Source organism: Trichosurus vulpecula, chromosome 2, assembly GCF_011100635.1.
Source record: "Trichosurus vulpecula isolate mTriVul1 chromosome 2, mTriVul1.pri, whole genome shotgun sequence".
NCBI classification, from domain to species: Eukaryota; Metazoa; Chordata; class Mammalia; order Diprotodontia; family Phalangeridae; genus Trichosurus; species Trichosurus vulpecula.
Genome location: NC_050574.1, coordinates 262162496 through 262183552, shown reverse-complemented (window position 1 = coordinate 262183552; position 21057 = coordinate 262162496). Strand labels below are relative to the sequence as shown.

Below are 21057 nucleotides of genomic sequence, written 5' to 3'. Positions count from 1 at the left end.
GAAAGACCAGTGGCAGAAACTTTTGCAAAAATTTGATGCTTTAGTCCTATGTGCCTGAACATATGTACAATCTCTGTTTCTTTCCTTTCCTTTTAGAAGACCTATGGGAAAAAATGACAGGTGTTTTATATGGGATTTGCAATGAAACATCATTCATGGTGTTAGTTTTATTTTGGAATTAAATCAAGGCTCTAGGGGTTAAAGATAAAGACATAAGGTACCAGATTCCTTTGGGGGATAGGGGCAGGAGCCTTTTACCAACTCTATCTCTCAGGGATCAGAAAATGAAATCCTGTGACACCACCGATTCCCCCTCCTCCCTTTTTTTAAAGCTCTGAGGAAATGTAAACCTAAATAGGGAGGAAGGGGTATCAATATGTCACTTTTAAATAAGATTTACAGTAATTCATTAGTACATCTAGTTATTGTAATAATTGTGAATTGTTATTTCCTTGTGAATTGTCTAGGACTAAAATGTTGTGGTAGACCACATTCACTGAATGCATAATTTGGATAATAGATTTAAAGCTGGAAGGGATCTTAGAAACCATTTGCATTGTTTTTTCCACCTAAGCCTTCTTAAATGTATTATCAAGGGGAGAAAATCACTGGATTTCTAATAAGAGAGACATTATGTTTTTGCTTGAATAAACCAATGTTCATTCATCTTGGTGAAATTAAATATGGAAGATTAGAAAAAAACTTAGTTCCTTTTCTAATCCTTGTTCCTTTCCACTTTGTCTCATATATACGTATATATACATATACATATATATGCATATATGTGTATATATGTGTGTGTGTATATATATACATATACATATATATATGTATATGAAAGACATTTTTTACAGAGGATGTGTCCATTTATCAGATTCATAGTTGTAGCTGCATCATTTATTTCATTACCTTGATGTTATAGAAGCAGAAAGTTGATGTGGTCATAGCCAATCTGCCCCAAATGTTGCATGACTTTTTTTTTATAAGCATAAAAATCTCTTCAAAACAGAGGTGTTACTTAGGTTATAATTAGCATTAGAAAGTAATGAACTCAAATTTTGTATTCATTTATGTAAGTTTAGCTGGTTAAGGACCTGACAGGGCAGAATGCCAGGCCTAGAGTCAGGAAGATGAGTCTTCCTGAGTGCAAATCTGGCCTCAGACACTTACTAACTACATGACCCTGGGCAAGTCACTTAACCCTGTTGACCTCAATTTCTTCATCTGTGAAATGAACTGGAGAAGGAAATGGCAAACCACTCCATCATCTTTGCCAGGAAAACCTTAACTAGGGTCACAAAAAATTAGACACTACTGAAATGACTGAACAACAATAGCAAGGGTCTAGAGGAAGCAACTTTTGGCCTTTTAGCTAGAATTGTTGCTCAGCAGAATGTTCCATTAAACAACAAAAACCAAACCCTGCTTTGAGTAACATTGATTGCGTTTTTTTTTTTTGCTTCCTTGGTATTCCATTGCATGTTGCTTTGCTCAGTTAACTGGCACATCATCAACTGAATTTAGAAATTGTTTACTATTTTTTAAAAGTTTAAAAATGAAACCACCTCAAGTAACAAAAAAGTTGGCTGCATGCCATTTTTGAAAAAAATGTAATTAAATGAAAGAAAAAAAATCAATACACCAAATGAATATTATTATTTCTCTCATTTTTGAAAGCTTGGCATGTTTTTTTTAAATAAGGATAACCAAGTCCCTGAAGATGAGGTACCCATATTTTTGATGATGTTTTATTAAGCCATTCCACATTTAAGTAATGTAATTGTTTCAGCAGATATCTCGAAGTAACACAGTGGCCAATGAATGAGATTCATGCTTTTCTCTAACCTAAATAAAGGTGACTTTTCATCTTTTCTTGATTTTATTTTATTTTCAACCTTACTTTCATCTCCTTTATCTTGAGAAAATTTTATTAATCATAGATGGATGTCATATCATGTCACAATCATAATCACCCTATTTCTTTTTTAGGTAGCCACCATGGGCTCATGGTGCTGTGCTGCGATTGTATAAATCAAATTAACCAGACATGACCCCTGCCTTCTAGTAGCTTATAGTCTAAAACAGATGGTAAATAGTTTTTGAAAGTTTACTGACCCATAAAATACTGTCATTCAAAATTTTTACCTATCTTTTAACCCAGGTCGATCTTTTTTATGCCACTTCAACTGTGGATTTAAAATAATTTATACCTCTACTCCTGGAAAATAAAAATCTCAGACTTAGACATGCACAACTTTGCTATTCCTTCTGTGTATTTTTAATAGTAACATCAGGGAACTTTTCCAGAGAAGCTTCTCTCAAGGATACAACTGTTTGTGGCAAATTATTATGGTACCCAAACAGTGGCTCTGTGATTTTCTTAGCTTTTTCATCTCCTACTTAATATCATGCAGATGTAGGGTGACATAATTTCTCCGCTTTGGAACCTTCCAGAACATCTCCAGATATTAGAAATGGGTATCATGATATAGGGCAGTTCTCAGCAGATGATCTGGCTTCATTTTTCATCTTTGTGGCAACTACATATCCAGTTATGACTCAAAAATCACAACGTTGCTAGCTAGCTCATCAGAGGTTTCTCCCGGAAGCTAGCCTATGTGTCTGGGGAGATAGACCTGGGTGAAGCACTTAGGATACAGAAGTTTCCTAGCAAGTTGTGTTTTTAATCAATTCAGAGAAAACTATTGATGTCTTTAAAGTTAGACCTGCTTGAGCCACCCATTTGTTTAATTCAAAAGAAATCACACGCTAGGTTCTTACACAGAGAAAAGCACTATGATAGATTGAAAAAGATAGATAATTAAGCTGAGCATGGTCTTTGCTCTCATGGAGTTCAAGGTCAGCAGGGTCCTTTCAATTGTTCCTTTATAGCTTATATAGTATGAGAGAGATGAGTTTTACAGCTTCATGCAGTATCTTTTTTGAATACAAAATGAAGAAAAAATGCTTCATATTCAAGGCTCATGTATGATAACCAAAGAGAGAGAGGAAGACAAAGGGAGTACACTGGAAGTCTGTAGAATTTGAGGACTTGGTAAATATTGACAACTAATTTGTGACAATTTTCTTATGGTCATAGAGCTGGAAGTGATCTTAGGGAGTGTTCTAGACCAGTCACTTTGTAACCAAAAAGCTTGGGGGAAATGATCTGAGTGTCATATTAAAATCTAAACAAGTGATTACTTATCACTTCAGCCTAAAGGTGAAGCTACCATCTGCTTTATATTCTGAAAGGTTTGACATTTTTAGGATTCTTTATTCATCTAACTTCTTGAATATCCTCACAAAAGACTTGAGAAAACAGGATAGTAAAATGTGAAAAAAAGACACATTATCAACCTAAATACATTAGAACCTAGACAGTAAAGGAGCTTCCAGTTGTTTAAAAATTTTTCCTTTCTCCCAGGATATTTTTAAAGGGACCTTTTTGTCCAGAAACACCAGAAAAAAGCATTGGCATTTTGTAATTCTTACTACCACATTTGCTTCACAGTAATTCAGAAAATTGCTGTGGCATCAGTTGAGTTGAAAAATGAATAAAAATACAAAATATAAATTAAGTGTACTTTTCCCCTTGGTGTCCAATGGCAGCAATTTCTTTAACATTCTGCATGCCATTATAATATACTGTCATCCTACCTTATGGAAATAGAAAACAATGTGTACTAGGAAGAAGACTAGAATATATTAGTTGCACAACCTATGTGGTAGATAGCGTTCACAATAGTGGTGAACACAGTGATTGTATCTTCCAAACACTGAAGTACTAAAGAAAATACTGTTGGAAAGTTTCAGCCACTGGCAGAAGGAACACATGTAATTGGCACGAAGAAATGAAAAGCAACTGTATTTTAAAATTCCCATTGATAGTTCTTAGCCTCTGAGAACACTGGCACAATTTGAGTTATGAATGGCATCTGCTAAAATGCAGTGTAGTATATTTGTCAGTAAACTTTTTGCTATAATTTTGATTACTGAAAACATTTAATTTAATGCTTTCTGTGCAAAGTAATGGAAGGAAAATCTTTTGTATCAATATATTTTTCAATATGAAAGGAAAACTAAATCATCTTTACCCTTTCCCTTCCAAAAATTAGTCCATTAGCAAAACTTATATCAGGTATTCTGTTCATTTAAGGATATAAATCTGAAAATGTGTGCTAGATGAGATATTTTTTATCCTATGGTAGTAGGTTGATGAATACAATTTTGGAAAGAATAGAACTTAAGTAATTTTGTGCAAGGCTATAGTCTTCATTTGTTTATTCATTTTAAACAACAATCTTATGAAATAAATAAGTGAACATCAGCCATGTTTTTTCCATATCCTGACCAATATTTTGGCTGTTTTTCAAAAGAATTGGAATTTTGAAAATTAAATAAAGGTTTCTGAAATACCAACTTCAGAAACTTTTATTTAATTTGGGAAATTCTGTTCTTTTTTTCAGTAGGGTCTTTATTAATTTAGCCTTGTTACTTAGTGCTTATATTAAATAATCTAATAAAAGTCAGGGCTATAACATAACGTTTCCCAAATGTGAAGCAGCATCTATTACATGAGACAAAATCTTTACATGGTAAAATGTAAAAGCATGTATAGAGTTACAGGCACCAAAATGGTACTGTATATATGCTTGTGTGTGCATACATACACATACATATACACATATACACACATTATATATAAATGTATATAAATATGCTTATACACATATATGCAGAATACGTATATACACATGTGTGTATATCTAGTTACATATACATACATACATACATACATATATATTTAAATTTGAAGACTTTAGAGTAGATTCAGTTAAGAAGCAATCAACCCTGAAAAAACATGAAACTTGATTGTGCAGCTACATGATATCACTATATTTTTTATCCTGACAGGTTTAAAATTTGCTCTTTAGCTTCATGACCTTCATGACCTTTGGGTGGCCATTTCCCCTTGCAATAAGAGAGGTCTAGGTTATAAAGGAATAAAAATAAGTGCTCTTATCAGGACAGAAAGTTCCTTTATTATACACAGGGACAGAAAAGCCCTCAAACCCCTAACATTGCCTTTAGACTATTTGGCTTTCCTTTGTGAATAATTCCTCAAGTGGTACACGTACAGTTGCCTACTAGGACAGGATATTATTCATTCAAAAGGTGTGGGTGTACTTGTTGATTTTTAGATAATGTTTACATCACAATAAAATCTCATAATTTATTCTTGCCTGTCTCTGAATTATTTATTATAGTATAGAGTTTGGCGGTTAGGTTTTTTTTTCCTTCTTGGTATGGTTACAAACATAGGATTAGGAGTATTGTTACCAACTTGCCTATGTGCCAATGGGTAACCTCCCTGAAAAGGATGTTGTGGGTTTTATTCATTAGGATTTGTAAAGTTCCTTATATCATATAAAACACTGATGAGTGTTATTTCATTTTCCATCCACCTCCACACCAATAGAAGCCACTTAAAATATATTGAGCCCTGAAAATTAACCTAGAGTGTATTGAAGAGTTTGGTTAATTATAATAAGTAGTATTAAAATGGAAAATATGTGCACTCAGAAAACACGTTCATTGTTACTACTTTCTCTTTCTTCCTTGAAAAGTCATTCCCAACACTGGTTTAACAATGATAACTACAAATTATGCCTTTATGCTTGTATGGTTTGATGATATACTGCAGTCAGGCCACAGGTTAGAAACACAGGCTGAGTTATTATATACTGCTGGGTAGTGATTTCCTGTGAACTGATTTATGGATAAATAATTCTATGTTCTTATTATATAGGACAGACAGTTTTTAATTTCTTTAACAAAGCACAGCTGAACAACAGAAAATTATATGCTCCAGCATAGGGACAAGACCACTCTGAAGAGGATAAACAGATGCAATGAGAGTCACAAGGGTCTACCCGTCTTACAAGGGGCTTCATCAGCAGTTGGTGTATTGTGGAAATAATGCAGTGAACCGGGAGCCCCAAGGCTTAGTTATTCTGAGACCAGAGCTTTTATTGACAGGCATTTGTAGAGATTTTTACCAGGGAGTTATGAAATATATAAACACCAGCTTTTGGATATTAATGCCACTATTTCATTTCCCTGGGCTAAGTTTTCATTGTGCTATTAAAATCAGTGTTAAAATGCACCTGGATTAAAGGGAAATTATTTGTAGAATGACATTTTTACACAATAACAAGAAATGCTGCTAATAACTACTTTTGCTGTTCTGTATATCCTTAACTTGAAAAATAGGTCTGTAGGTTCCGTTTTGAGATACACTATAGACTTCCTTTATCAAGAGCTCTTCTGTCTGTGCTGCTTTTCAGCTAGTTGATCCATTTATATATCTTTTTTTTTAAAACCTAACTGGTGCATGCTTTATTAACAAAGGGGATATATCTTATCTTTGTATCATGGGTGATGGAAGAAAGTTTATAGGGTGAATGGTTGAAAAGTGAGGAGATGGAACTTGAAGTTCCCCAAGGTCCCTTTCAGCTCTAAAATTCTAATTCTACTAATCTCTTGGTGCTTTAGTTTCCCCATATATTAAAAGAGTAGTGACTACATATCTAAGGGTTATGAGGATCACTTTAAATACATGATATAGAAAAATTCTTTGAAGAAAAAAGCTAATGCAACATAGGAAGGCAAGATAGTTTTCTCATTGATTTGAAGAGAAAAATGCAAAATCTCTTGTATAAAGCTCAAACTTCATATATTGCTCTCTCATTTTCTATATCAGTCAAGTTGAGGACCCAAGTGAACAGAACAGGCACTAAGCTTACACTATTTTGTGAACCATCTTCTAACCCCTAATTTGAAGATAATCATGGTTGTCCAGTTACAAAAGAATGAACAATGGTAAGATTACGAGAAATTAAATAAAAAATTTAATGTAAGTCAGAGTCCTATCTATGTTTTATTGAGCATTGGCTCTTGATTTAGAGGACCTGCATTCTAGTCCTACCTCTCATACTTACTTACCTGTGTGACCTTGGTCAGGTCAGTCTCCTCAACTGTAAAGTACTAGACTAAAATCCAAAGTCCCTTCCCACTCTAGAGCTGTTTGTTATCTGTGATCTTATAGGAACTTTGTCTGACCCAGTTTTCAGGTTGCTTTGTCACTGGCTTCGGCACTTGTAGCTCATGTTTAATCTTGCTGTCTATAGCTATTGCAAACAATTTGAATTCAACTTAAAATCGGCTGCTTTCCCCCCAGCATGCTACAGAGCTTCATTAAGAAAAGTTGTATCAAGCAGAAAGTTCAACATTATTCATAGTTTTAAGTCAGTTCCTGAAAGCAAAAGCTCAAGTTTAATAATTTGTAATAGTTATGTGTTATTTGTAATAGTTACATTTATTTATCAAAACTAACAGCATGTATAAACATAATATTTGCGTATAGTGTAGTAAAAAGAGCACTAGGCTAGGAGTTAGAAATCCCAAATGTCAACTCTGCCTCCGACTAATGTGACCTTAGGCAAATGTCTTTACTTCTCTGGGCATCAGTTTCTTTATCTGAAAATGAGAGGTGTTGGAGTAAATAATCTGAGTTCTCCTCCAGTGACAATACTATATGAGTGCATAGGTGATGTGGTTAGTAGAAATAAACTACTCTACTAGATGGCATGTGCCTTGAGGGCAAAGACCGAATTTATTGATATCAGTATTTTACATAGTGACTTACAAAACTGTATTGAATGAATGCATGAAAGCAATTGGTCAGACCTCTTTTTAGATTATTATTTTTCGCTTGGAGTCATTATGTTTTAGAAGTTCAAGACTTTAGGAAAAATCAGAATTTACATACACATATACATTATATATATTTAAGGTACTTCCATGTAAATGTATGTGTAGATATGTATACACACATACCTCCCTCTCATTTCTCTCTCACACACACACTCTCTCTCTATATGGAAGTTCCTTGAAAAATGTTAAAACAGAATAAAATAAAAGTTACAAAAGCATGGAAAAGTTCTTGAGGGCAGGGAACATAATTTTTTATCCCCTATGAACCCTAAAACAGTGTAATATATTATTGACACTAAATAAATAATTGAATATATGATATTTGCTGGATGATAAAAGCCCTTTCACCTTTTGATGAAATTATATGTGGATTTTAATTCATCATTAGAAAGCAGCAATAAATTAAAAACAAAACCTCAAAATGCTAGTTAATATCTAACCAGTTAAAATGAGCCAATTATCACTGTTTTGCATATAAAAGGTTAATTGTAATAAATTATAAACATTTAGTCTAGTATTTAGTTTCTTGGGGTAAAAATCACTCAAATAAGGATAATTATTTTTTAAAATAGATGTCAGCCATGTAACTGACAAATATTTAAGATATGGCTTGGTACCTGATTTTTTTTGAGAGTTGTTGTCTGAACATATATGATTTTAATTTATGTTGTGCTAAATTAAGGTGATTAAAAACTATTTTGTATGAACTTCAGCTCCCAAACTGTAATGTGGAATCAAAGATTTCAAACAGCACCTATCTGCCTATCATAGTACCCAGCACCTAGGAACTCAGTAAATATTTAATGATGGTGATAAAATTCCTGTTAGAAACAATAAAGTTGATCCAAGGAGCTTTGTTTATGTGTGAACTAGTAACGATTTGAAAGGTCATACTTCTTAAGTACTTCTTCATAAACACAGATTATGATCATTCCCATGTTTTAGTCAAAGTAACCAGGGGAATGATGAAACTTTTGATAGAAATAAGGAAGTCACCAGGCTGACTTGATTTGGGGTGGTGGATGAGTTCAGTTTTGAAAGTGCATAATTGAAGGAGCTGACAATATATTCAGAGGGAAATATCTATTTGGCATTGGGGAATGTGTGACTAGGGCTCAGGAATGAAGTCAGGACCTTTTTGACTTAGGAGTCCCTACATGGAGGCCTTCCATGAAATGTAGATTTAAATATATATATATATATATATATATAATTTGTTTATTTTTAGTTTTCAACATTTACTTCCATAAGATTTTGAGTTTTAAATTTTCTCTCCCTTCCTCTCCTCCCCCCTCCCCAAGATGATGTGCAATCTGATATAGGCTTTACTGATACATTCATATTAAAAATGTTTTCACATTGGTCATGATATAAAGAAGAATTAGAAGTAATGGGGGGAACCACAAGAAAGAAGAAACAAAACAACAGAAGAAAAAGAGAGCAAATAGTATGCTTCTATCTCCACTCAGACTCCAAAGTTTGTTCTCTGGATGTGGATAGCATTTTTCATCATGAGTCTTTTGGAGCTGTCTTAGACCTTTGCACTGGGGACGAGAGCTAAGCCTATAAAAGTCAGTCATTGCACAATGTCATTGTTACTGTGTACAATGTTCTGCTCATTTCACTCAGTATCAGTTCATATAAGTCTTTCCAGGTTTTTTCTGATCTGCCTGCTCATCATTCCTTATAGCACAATAGTATCACATTCATATACCACAACTTCCATTCCCCAATTGATAGACATCCCTTCCATTTCTAATTCTTTTCCATCACAAAAAGAGCTGCTATAAATATTTTGTACAGGTGAGTCCTTTTCCCTTTTTTATGCTTTCTTTGGGATACAGACCTAGAAGTGGTATTGCTGGGTCAAAGGGTATACACAATTTTATAGCCCTTTGGATATAGTTCCAAATTACTCTCCACAATAGTTGGATCAGTTCACAACTCCACCAACAATGTGTTAGTGTCCTAATTTTCCCACATCTCCAACATTTATCATTTTCCTGTTTTGTCTTGTTAGCCAATCTGATAGGTGTGATCTGGTACTTAAGAGTTGTTTTGATTTGCATTTCTCTAATCAATTGAAATGTAGATTTTGGTATGATCTTGGAATGAGAAACGAAAAAGTAGGTAAGGAAGCCAGAACCTTAGGGCATGCTAATCTTAGGAGTGGGGAACCTGTGGCCTCAAGGCCACATGTGACTTTCTAGGTCCTTGGGCACAGCCTTTTGACTGAGTCCAAGTTTTACAGAACAAATCCTTTTATTAAGGGGATTTTTTTGTGTGAAGAGTCACACTTGAAGACCTAGAGGGCCACATGTGGCCTTGAGGCTGCAGGTACCCACCCCTGCTTTAGAGGTTAGGAGGAGAAGGAAGAGTAAATGTTGAAGAAAAAGAAAGAGCAGCCAGGAAGGTAGAGGATTATCAGTGATAATACAGCGGCATGTAAGTTTTAAGGGGGGAAAGCCAAGAAGGACATAGTCAACAGTTTCAAAAGCTGAAGGACAAAAGATTTAACTATTTGAAAATCTTTAATATAGTAGAGCAATTAGCCTTGTTTTTCTTGATGCCTCCCCCACCCCCCCAACACACACAAACACACTTTAAAGATGCATGAAAGTGGAATAGCTTTCTCAGGAGGGAATGGATTCTTCTTTATTGGAGGTCTTCAAGTGCATGACCACTTGTTGGATATGGTGTATTCTTATTCAGTTATAGGTTGAACTAGATTCCATTTCAGTTCCTTTCCCACTCTTAGCTTCTGTGATCCCATGAGGCTCCTGTGAAATCATTGGGAGACTAGTTTCAGTAGTAGAATGCACAGAAACCAGATTGTAGGGAACAAAAGAGGGAGTGGAGAGAGAGCAGTGAAAATGAAGAATGTAAACTAAGGGTTTGGCAACAGAAAGTTAAGAAAGAAAAAAATGGTTGCTTGAGGTGTAGAAGGTTCTGTAGAAAGGAATTTTTAAAAGCTTTAGAATAGTGGAAACTTGAACATCTTAGGCGGAAGAGAAAGGACCAATGAAGAGGAAAAGATTGAAGATGCTGGAAGCAGAGGGGATAATCGATGCTGGATCTTTTATTATACTTTTCTAATGAAACTGGGAGGTCCTCAAAAGGTGAATGAGTGAATTAGAGGAAAAGGTAATAAACCCATAAAAGTCCTTGAGTAGACATATTTTGAAAGACTTCATCTTCTCTTTAAAGAGTAATAAATTCCTCAGATTAAAACTTAATTAGTATTTCAAATAATGTGTTATTAAAGTGTATGAAATGGAAGGAGAATTCTAAAATATAACTCTATATGAAGTAATTCCACACATAGATTAGGTAAAAAACATTCAGACAAAAAATCTGTTCAAATAAGTAAATGCAAGGTGGACAACATCGCTGAACTGAGCTAATATCCTTTACCTATGGACTGCTCTAAAACCAAGGCTTCTTACCACTATGTAGGTAAGTGCAATATGGTGTGGGGGAAAATGCACATACCACATGAAGTTGCTTGAGAAAATAACATGCGTCAGCAGCTTTGTTCCAAGATGTAGAGAACCTGAGGCAGGTGTTCTGTGTGAAGGCATTAAGTTTTGTAACACCTGTGTGTGTGTGATTCCAGCCAAAACAGTGTCCTTATGAAGATAGGTAGGGAATCAGTCTAAGTAAAAGTCAACATTTCCTGTAAGGCAATTTGCATGTTATTTCTCAGAGAGCTTTGCAGTCTGATTTTTAGTTCAGAGGATCATTTCCAGTGTGGAATTCATTCTTAGTAACTGAAATAACCTTAGTAATCATCCCTCCCTTTCTTCTCCTCTCACTCCAGTACTGTCAGCAGCACATATTTGCAGATGGAATTCTCTTTTTGTGCTGTCTGTAATTGAATGGGAAAAAAAGGCCTTTCAAATGGGATCAATTTAAATGCATCTTATGGGCTATCTGTGGGATGCATACTAACTTAAAAAAAAGATGTTTAAAACTGATGAGTGGTTTTAAAAATAGGTATGTATGTATTCTTTGAAATGTTTTGCGTTATCTTTTTAGGGGGGCCTTGTTTTTGACTTTGAGATAACTTATAAGAATAAAAGCCACTAAACTGTGTCTCACTGTGTGACTGGCTGGTGGACTCTTGATGTTCACTTCTTGGCTGATAGATGTTGTGTGCTATGCACTTTTCATTGTCATGAGAGAGAATGTTAAGAAAACTATCCCCACAAGAAAAACAGCTTTTCTTGGCAAGGGAGATATGACTTAAGGAGCCAGAACTAGAGACATACGGCGATATGAATGAGATCTGTGTTACTTTGCTGGATCTGAGTCCAGGCACTATTTATACTGTAGCATATTCAGCACCAGATTGTTAAATCTTAATACTGAAACAGTGCATCATTTTAATATTTTTGTTCTGTTTATTCCCTGTTTTCAAGCATTATGTCAAGCATTACACATTCATTTATTCAATCTTGGACAGGCCCTACCCTTTCCAGAAAGTTCATTTCCTATTATCACAGTGTTGCCTAGTAGCTTGGTATTTATGTGATGTGATGTTCTATTAAATCCATTTCAGTATTCAGGTACCCTCTATCTTTGATAATGAAAACTTAGGTTTAGTAGTTTATAGCTGCATTTGCAATGACATCATTTGTGATATTAAGCCACTCGACTGGCCTGTTTCTGACCTATCAATGAAACTTCATTGTGACATAGAATAAGCAGTTTCTAATAAAATTGTGACCATTAGATTAGTGTTTCATATGAATAAAAAAGCTGTATTGCTTGGAGAAAATGAGTGCTATAGCTTTAACTTCATCAGTACTGCATGGATCTCAACCATCATGAACTGGACTATGACCATATCATCTCAATAATAATCTCACATTTCCTTCCCTCCCTTTAAAAACAAACAAATAAAAAAACCAAACCCAACTTTTAGACTCTTTCACAAATGTAATTTCTGTTATGAGGGTTTCTAAATGGGGGGATGGAAGGGTCAAGGAAGGCAACAAACATTTATTAAACACCTACTATGTACCAGGCACAGACAGTGCTAAACACTTTACAAATGTTATATCATTTGATCTGATTTGATAGTGTAAAATGTGTCAAAAATTTTTTTATTAAATCTGCCTTAGAGACAATGGAATAGACCTTGGAGATCATCTAGTTTAATCCTCTCCTTTTTTCAAATGAGGAAACAGGCACTTGGTGATAAAATGTTTGCTCGTGTTTGGTCACACAGATAGGCAGTGGCGGAGCTGAGCTGACTCCAGACCCAGCATTTTTGCCCATGCACCATATTATTTCTTCTTTTGGCATGTGTTTACAGTCTCCTTTAGGAAATACATGGAGAAAGGGTGCTATTGTCACTACAAAGAGCTGGGGTATAAAAAGGAACTCGAAGGCAACTCTGCTATTTTTTGATCTGTGGTCAAGTATTGTACTGCTGCTTTTTGCCAAGGAAAGCAAACCCTCTGGCTGGTGAAATACAGATCTGGAAGTGAACTCTAACTACTTCATCAATTCCAAATGCTATTCTCGCTGGGAATCACACCACAGTCAGGATGTAACTGTGTGCTAAGCCCACACACAGGAATTTTTCTTGTTCAGTTCAAAACCAAATCTTGTATTTACTTAATTTTTTTTGTCTGCAAAATCAGTAGTCCAGAATATTTAGTGTTGGTCTTAAGTTAGAATATAAAGACTTTGGGGAAGGGCCTGAAGGCATTTTTAATATCTTTTTTTGGTTTTCTAAGCAATTAAGGAAACAGGAAAAACATTAAGAATTATGATTGCAAACCTCATCTGTTATCCTTACCTTCCTGTAGAGGTGGGCTCAGTTGTCAGGAAGAAAGAAATTGCTTATTGCTCTGTGATATAAAAATATCTCTGAATCAGTCCTTGAATGCTGACTATTGTATGACTTCCATAACATTGAAAAGGTTTAATAAATAGCAGATAAATGTTTATTATCTTTTTCTTTCCTACTCAGGAATAATCAAACTAGGGAGGTGGAATCCTCTCCCCCTCAGTTATGTGACTGATGCGCCAGATGCGACAGTAGCCGACATGCTACAAGACGTCTATCATGTTGTGACATTGAAAATCCAATTACAAAGGTGGGTGTCTCTGAACATCTGTCCTTTCCTATTCTCTGAGCTGCTCTGTCGATCATAGCATTTCTACAGAGATTAGCACATCCTGTCTTCATTAATTTCAGAGCTTTTGATGAAATGAAAAGGAAAATGAAGGGAAGAGGGTGCTTCATCAAGCATCTTTACAGTTTACATTCCAACTGTTTTATATTTTGTTTTCTGAAGCACTGAAGTGGGAACCTGGAGGAAGGTTGATCAATCATTAAAGATCTTCAGCCCTGAAAGGGAACTTCCACAACCTCTAATTTAATAGGTCCTCCAGGCCTGATTAAATGCTTAGCACATTGTATTTGAAAAATAAACATCCCTGCTTTTTCCAGGATTTGGATTTTGAAGGGGTTAGACTGTGCATCTACAAACATCACATATGTGTGGGTTTTTACTTAGTAGACTTGCCTATTAAGATAGGCTTAACAACCCTGTTCTTTTGTAGGAATGTTCTAATGCTACTTACCTCAACAGCCAACATGTGAATGTGTAACTAGAGTCTTCAAATTGTGCTAGGGTGGGTGAGGATTTGAGATTTTCTGTAAACTTTCTTACATTGTATTCAATAATTTAAAATGACAAAAATCATGTTCCATATGTTTAGGCTCATATTACCATTCCACTTTACATCTCCAGATTAATTAAAATATCTCTTCCCTCCTCCTTTCCCTCCCTCCCCATCCCAAAAATTGCATTGCCTAATGTCTAAAGTGAGTGCTTTTCCCAGGCATTTGTGTGGCCTGATTTAAACAGACCGCACTGGGCTCCATCAAACCCCAAAGGAAGCAGCTTTGTACACATGTTACATCATTTAAGTAGGCTTGGATCCCATTCTTGGCATATATGGTCATTCTCCTATTCCCAGCAAGGTCAGTTCCTAGCAACAGTTCACCTTGAAGGAAAAGTCTTAGTCCAAGAGGGACTCCATGAAGATCCATTGGTCTTTTGTTAAGAGAGCAAGTCCTTGTGCAGTAGACATTTCCATTTCACTCATTCTTTCCCTTGTGTTTTTCAGTTGTTCAAAGTTGGAAGATCTGCCAGCAGAGCAGTGGAACCATGCCACAGTCCGCAATGCCTTAAAGGAGCTGCTCAAAGAGATGAATCAGAGCACGTTAGCCAAAGAATGCCCGCTCTCCCAGGTCAGTATTGCAAGTTGCTGCTCTGAACAATATGGAAAATTGATGAGAATTTTCCCCCTTCTCCCTTCCTGGATGCCCCTAGTTTTGGGTTTTGAAATGAAAATTTTATGTTCTGTTTGGCTACATTCTATCTTGTTTTTCACTTTTATTTTGGGGGCTCCAATAGGTCATGAACAGGACCTCTTAGGAATGGTGGCATGGAAAAATAATGAATCAGCAATTTGTAGTCCCTGTCTCTCAATTTTTTTAAAAAAATCTTAACCTTTTCCCAGTGGGCAGACATCATTTTTCAACTTTACATTTCTGAAGATAACTTCAGATTCTGTGGCAAATTCTCCATATGAAAATATACTAGTAGCTATTGTTCAGTCATTTCATCATGCTCTACTCTTCATGACCCCATTTGGGGTTTTCTTGGCAAAGATATTGGAATGGTTTGCCATTTCCTTCTCCAACTCCTTTGATAGATTAAGAAACTGAGACAAACAGGGTTAAGTGATTTGCCCAGGGTCACCAGGCAGTAAGAGTCTGAGGCTGGATTTGAACTCAGGTCTCCTTGAATCCAGGTCCAGCTCTCTATCCACTGTGCCACCTAGTTGCCTAACTTTTAGTGAACTGTTTATAACTTGACTCTTGCTATTTCTGCTAGTTTTTTAAAAAACCCATACACACATGTATACATACATGTGAATAGTTAGTTAATATTGTTGGGAGAAGGGAGTGAAAGAAAACCTTTTTCATTTTCATAGTCTGTACTTGCACTAGGCAACCTTTTTCTATGGCAGCTCAAGATGGGTGCAGTTGGAACAGGAATGCATTTTTCTCATGTTGGCACTATTAGAAAGGCATGTCTGATATTCTGTTTCCTAATGGGATTTTCAGAACTTGATTTAGCCAGTGAGCTAGCTCCATTGGAGGCATTGTAGCATAGAAGAATTTAGCTCGGGAGTCACAGGACCTGCTTTAAATCCTGGCTCTGAAGCTTACGACCCATGTGACCTTAGATGAGTTGGTTTGCTTTCCTGGGCCTCAATGAACTCTTCTGTAAAATGAATGTATCGGACTATATGGCCTCTGAGGTCCCTTTCGGCTTTAGAGCTATAATAGTACAAAATGTTGATCTTAAGAATTGAAGGGAGGGTCAGCTAGGTGGTGCAGTGAATAGAGCACTGGTCCTTGAGTCAGGAGAACTTGAATTCAGATCTGGTCACTTAGCCCCAAATGACTGCCCCCAAAACAGACAAAAAAGAAGAACTGAAGGGAGCCTGGAAACCTGATTATTTCATAAGATGAATATCTCGATTCTGAAAAATCCATTAGACAAGATACCATAGATGTTGACTCAATATTTTACATGTGCCTCCTAAAGTTAATTTTAGAATCTAGATCCTTCAAGGTAGAATGTGCTTGCCTCCCAGTGTTATATGGGAAGACCCTCATAATGTCTGTTTCTAAAAAGTCTGGATGGAGCCTCTTGGGGTGCCTTAAAGAACTTGACTGCCAGTCAAAAAGCCTGTATTTCTAGTTTTTTTTTCACTTTTACAGATGTGTATGCTTATCAAATCACACACAAAATAAACGTTAGAAGTTATTGTAAGAAATTGGGGCCAGACAAAGAATAAATTTGGGGTAAATTTTCAAACAGCCTAAATCTCAATATGTTTTTTAAATGTATGGGCACAGGAAATTGCAATCTTAAATTATGTTGTTCCTTGGGCAAGTTAGGGTGGTACCTTCTACCTGTCTCCAAAAATCAAAGAGAGCCTTGATTGGATGTGGGCAAACACCTGAAGTGCACACGAATCTGAGTTTTTTTAGGCAGGACACTTAGAATATATAGAAATTTTAGTGCAGACCCTTACTTCACTTGTCATTGTTAATTGTAAATCTGAATGTTTCTGTGTCTAATGTTCATATAATGACCCCAACCATGTTTTGGAAATGAGAAACAACATTGGGGGCAATGATTTAATGGTTGCCAAACAACACATTTTTATTCAAAACAGAGGATTCAGCCACATTAACACAATCAAGTGGTTTTGACTCTTGTTTTGCTTGATTTAAGCTTATACTCATTATCTGATTGTCTGGTGTTTGGAGCTGATTGACACATGTGGTAAAACCACAGGGACAGCTCTTTAAAAAGCAGATTGATAACTTTGTAAATATGTTACATAAATTTAATCACCCATCTAGTCACCTTGAGCACTCCACTTAGCTCCTCAAAGTTCCATGGCTTATTCAGAATCTAGGAGGTGGAGCTATGCATCAGTTTGTTCAAACATAAAATGCTGTAGAAAGCTTTTATTACTGTATTGAGCCCTGGAAGAAAAAAAAAAAGGCCAAGTAGGTTTGTGTAGATAGAACCTTTGTCAAAGGAAGGAAAAAAAAAAAGGTATTTTGACTTGAGATGAAGTTACTCAAGGAAGGACAAGCATAACTTGCACAAAATTGCTCTGACCTACAGCCTTCAATAATGTGTCTAATAGATCTTTGCTTTTCAACTATATTGTTCTTCAGATGATCCAGAGCAACCAGCCCAGTTTGAATATTTGCTCTTTATTTGTTATGGATCACAGAGATGGTAAACTGGTTAGACAAATAGCTCACTTGTAAGGTCTGTGCCCTTATTAGCAGTAGCAAAGAAGCAACAATTTAATTGCTATACCAAGTATCTTCTGAATGTAAAGCATAAAAATACATAAAAAGTCATGAGAATCCTTAAATTTTTAGCTAAACTTTTGTAAGTCCAAAGTTATTGCCACTTTGATTCACTCTTCCAATTTTTTTTAAAGAATGAATGAAAAAGCATTTACTAAAGGCTTCTGTGCCAAGTGCTACGTGAAACGCTTGGAGTAGAAATAGAAAAATAAGACAGCTGCTGCTCTTAAGGAACTCATCCTCCAAGTGTCAGAGTGTAGGTACAGTGTGAATGGCAAGGTCCAGGAATCCTTAGGATAGTGGAGTGTCTATCTGATGGGAGCTGCTCACTACCATTGGGAAACATTAAGTGGTCCTAAGGGTTGGAGTGTAGACAGGATTCTGTTTTCCCTCCAGCAGGACTAGGGATTGGGTGGGTGGAAATGTCAGTGTAAAAATATAAGAGGGAGGAGATTTCCAAGAAGATTGGGGTGAGATGGGGGAGAGGTCACCCCTCGTAGGGGCTGGGGCAGTCTGCAGTGGGAGGAGTGGGGAAGAGGAAGGGAGGTTTCTTCTTGAAGCTGACTTTGACTGGGTCTTGCTAGATGCCAATGATAGGGAGTGGGAATATGGGTCCTGCCTGGTACTACCTCAGGGGCCTCAATTATGTGTATAATGCATGCATGATGATGGATGCATGACAAGATAAGCATATATATATGCGTGATAATCTATATGTAGATTACATGTATATGCTTTTTTTTAAAGCCACTGATTGTATATGTCACTATATTTGCTAGCCAGATCTCAACATAGGGTTAGCAGATTCCTGGTGAGGAAAGCATTGGCATCTCGCTCTGAGTATATTGTTAAACTCTCTGTTTCTTGTCCTTTGGCCAGCCATCCCTTATTTCCCCTCTATTTTACCATCTGTATTCCCAAACCTCAGGCATACATCTGAGGATGATTGCAACATCTTAGATTTGTTAGCTATCCAAGTAGTCTCACTCTTACCCTCCAGAACAATCTTGTTATAATCTTAGTGCTTTGTAAATATCAATTTAAATCCTTTGTAGTAAACTTTTGGCTCCCTAGGAAGATATTATCCATTTAGGACCATTACTCTGCATCTTACTGGATACCCCGCTACTGTAATACTGTTTCATCTGAAATCATGTTTTTGCAAGATCAATAATATTAAGTGAAGTATGCCTCTAGTGATGTTAACAAAATATATATAATATATAAAAGCAGGCATCTAATACTTCTGTAACTGAAGCAAGAAAGTATAATTTCAAGATTAAAAATTATTCATATATAAGTTAAATGCACCACACCATATCTTCTTACTGGACAATTTTTTCAGCATGTTGTCGATGTTTAAAACGACAATGACTATGTTACATACTTTCCTAAAAAATTCCCTGCACCAAATCTGTATTAATATATGCCATTTCTCAAATCGGCTAACTATGTAAAGAAAGATTCGATGTTGATTGACTTGATTTTCTTATATACTTGAATCGGTGATCATAAATGGATTTTCATAGATATCCCTGTGGTATTCACCCAAGGTTTTTTGCTAGTTTAACTTGACATAATTTTCTATGATTGTGAAGATCCTACTAGATGAGGGAAATAGCTTGATGGCAGCTGATGGTAAAATGACCTGGGTGGATGACTGGATGGGATATGAAGCACACTCTGGTTTGGGGCCAGTTTGTTATAGTAAAATAGGTAAGTTTGCAGTCACTCAAAGCCACTCAGCCCCAGGATAGGAGTTCTAAGACTTGAATAGGTTAATTTCTCAAGGGATTTGGGTTAGAGACTAGAGTCTGGGCAACTAATCCAGCTTCCTCATGCCAGTTATTGCGTTGATTTGACTGAACCTAATACACATAAGAAATGATCATCCCCACCCCTCTTTTTTCTGGAGGTACTTTCCTAATGTCTAAATAGGAAATTGAGCAACTTAACTATTGGCACCAGGTAGTTTCTTTCGAAGTCTGTCTTGGGAGACTGGAAAACTTCAGTTTTCCAATTTTTAGTAATACTGCTTATGAAAGGTAGGCCTGCAGTATCTGCTTTCTCAAGTTTATGGAATTCCTATTTATATAATACTGATAGAGTGAAGGCAGAGAAGGTTGCTATAACCTTATTTTGATGGTTTTGCAGTTTTCCCTCAACTGAGATTAAACTTGAAGTATAATTACCCATCTCCAGGGCAAATTATACTCTATAGGTTCATATCTATTTTTCCTCTACCCCTTGCCCCCAAATACAACCACCATTACTAACAACCAAAACCCAAACCATCAATATGATATAGATGAAGTTTGTCTAGGACAGATAGTGAAAACAGCTTCAAAGGAGAAAATAAGATGGTACAACAAAATGGCAGCATGTAGGCTATGGGGTCTGCATGTGGAAATGGATATTGGAGAAGTTTGTAGTCAGAGCACCAATGTAGAGACTCTATTGATTTTTATGTGTATGTATACGTGAGTCTCAGTAATTTTTAAAGCAACAGTTGGCAACAACTTCATTCTCTGTGTGCTAGTTACCTTTTTTTCTAGTCCCTAAATTAGCACAGCTCCCATAAAGCTCAGGGTGTAGGGCAGCCTCCTTGATTTTCCAGGGACAGCTCTGCCTACTACAGTTTATGTGATAATTCAGGGTTCATCTATAAGCTACACATTATGGGGACTTCCCTAGGTAAAGGATTCCTATCTGGTTTAGTCTGAAAAGGATGAACTCTGCTTTTCTGTGGCTCCTACTCAAATGCATACGCCACTTATTCATCCCTTCTTTGATCCTGGAAACAATATTTGAGGAAATCAGTTCTTTAGCCTAGAACTGATAGCATTTTATATCAGGATATATTAAAGCTGCAGACATTGCAAAGGTCTTTCCAGATTTCTGGTATGATGAATTGTGGCCAGTAAGTGTGAGAGAGGAAAAGCTATAATGAGGAGGAAAAAGCTTTACCTTTTGTATTCTCCTCCAACAGTTAAGTCCCAGGATAATTGTTTCTTTTATCCCATTCGATACAAGACCTCGCTGGCATCATTGAAAACACATCCTGTCTATAAAAAACCAAAATAAGAGCTCAATTATCTTGGTCATTAAAGTCAAACTACTAGTCAAGTCAATGGAAAGCTAATCAAATCAATTTTCTTTATTTAGGTAAAGCAGATGGTTGCCTAAATGTTTTTATTTTTAACTAATCTTTCTCATTGGATATAGAACTAAAAGGAACTACTTTAGGGATAAGCTAATCTAGCTATTCCCACCCGTTTTAGAAAAGAGGAACCCGAGTCCCTGAGAACAAAAATGACTTACTCAAGACTGAACTCTGGTATCAG

At 36.1% G+C, this 21057-nt stretch overlaps 1 protein-coding gene across 1 annotated transcript in view; it reads left to right on the top strand.

Annotated features, from left to right (window-relative positions):
- Positions 1–21057, top strand: part of SATB2 (SATB homeobox 2) — a 227402-nt gene that overhangs the window by 71670 nt on the left and 134675 nt on the right. The window contains exons 4-5 of the mRNA XM_036745121.1: positions 13763–13889; positions 14929–15052. Of these exons, the coding sequence (XP_036601016.1) occupies positions 13763–13889; positions 14929–15052 (251 nt within the window). The remainder of the gene's footprint in view (positions 1–13762; positions 13890–14928; positions 15053–21057) is intronic.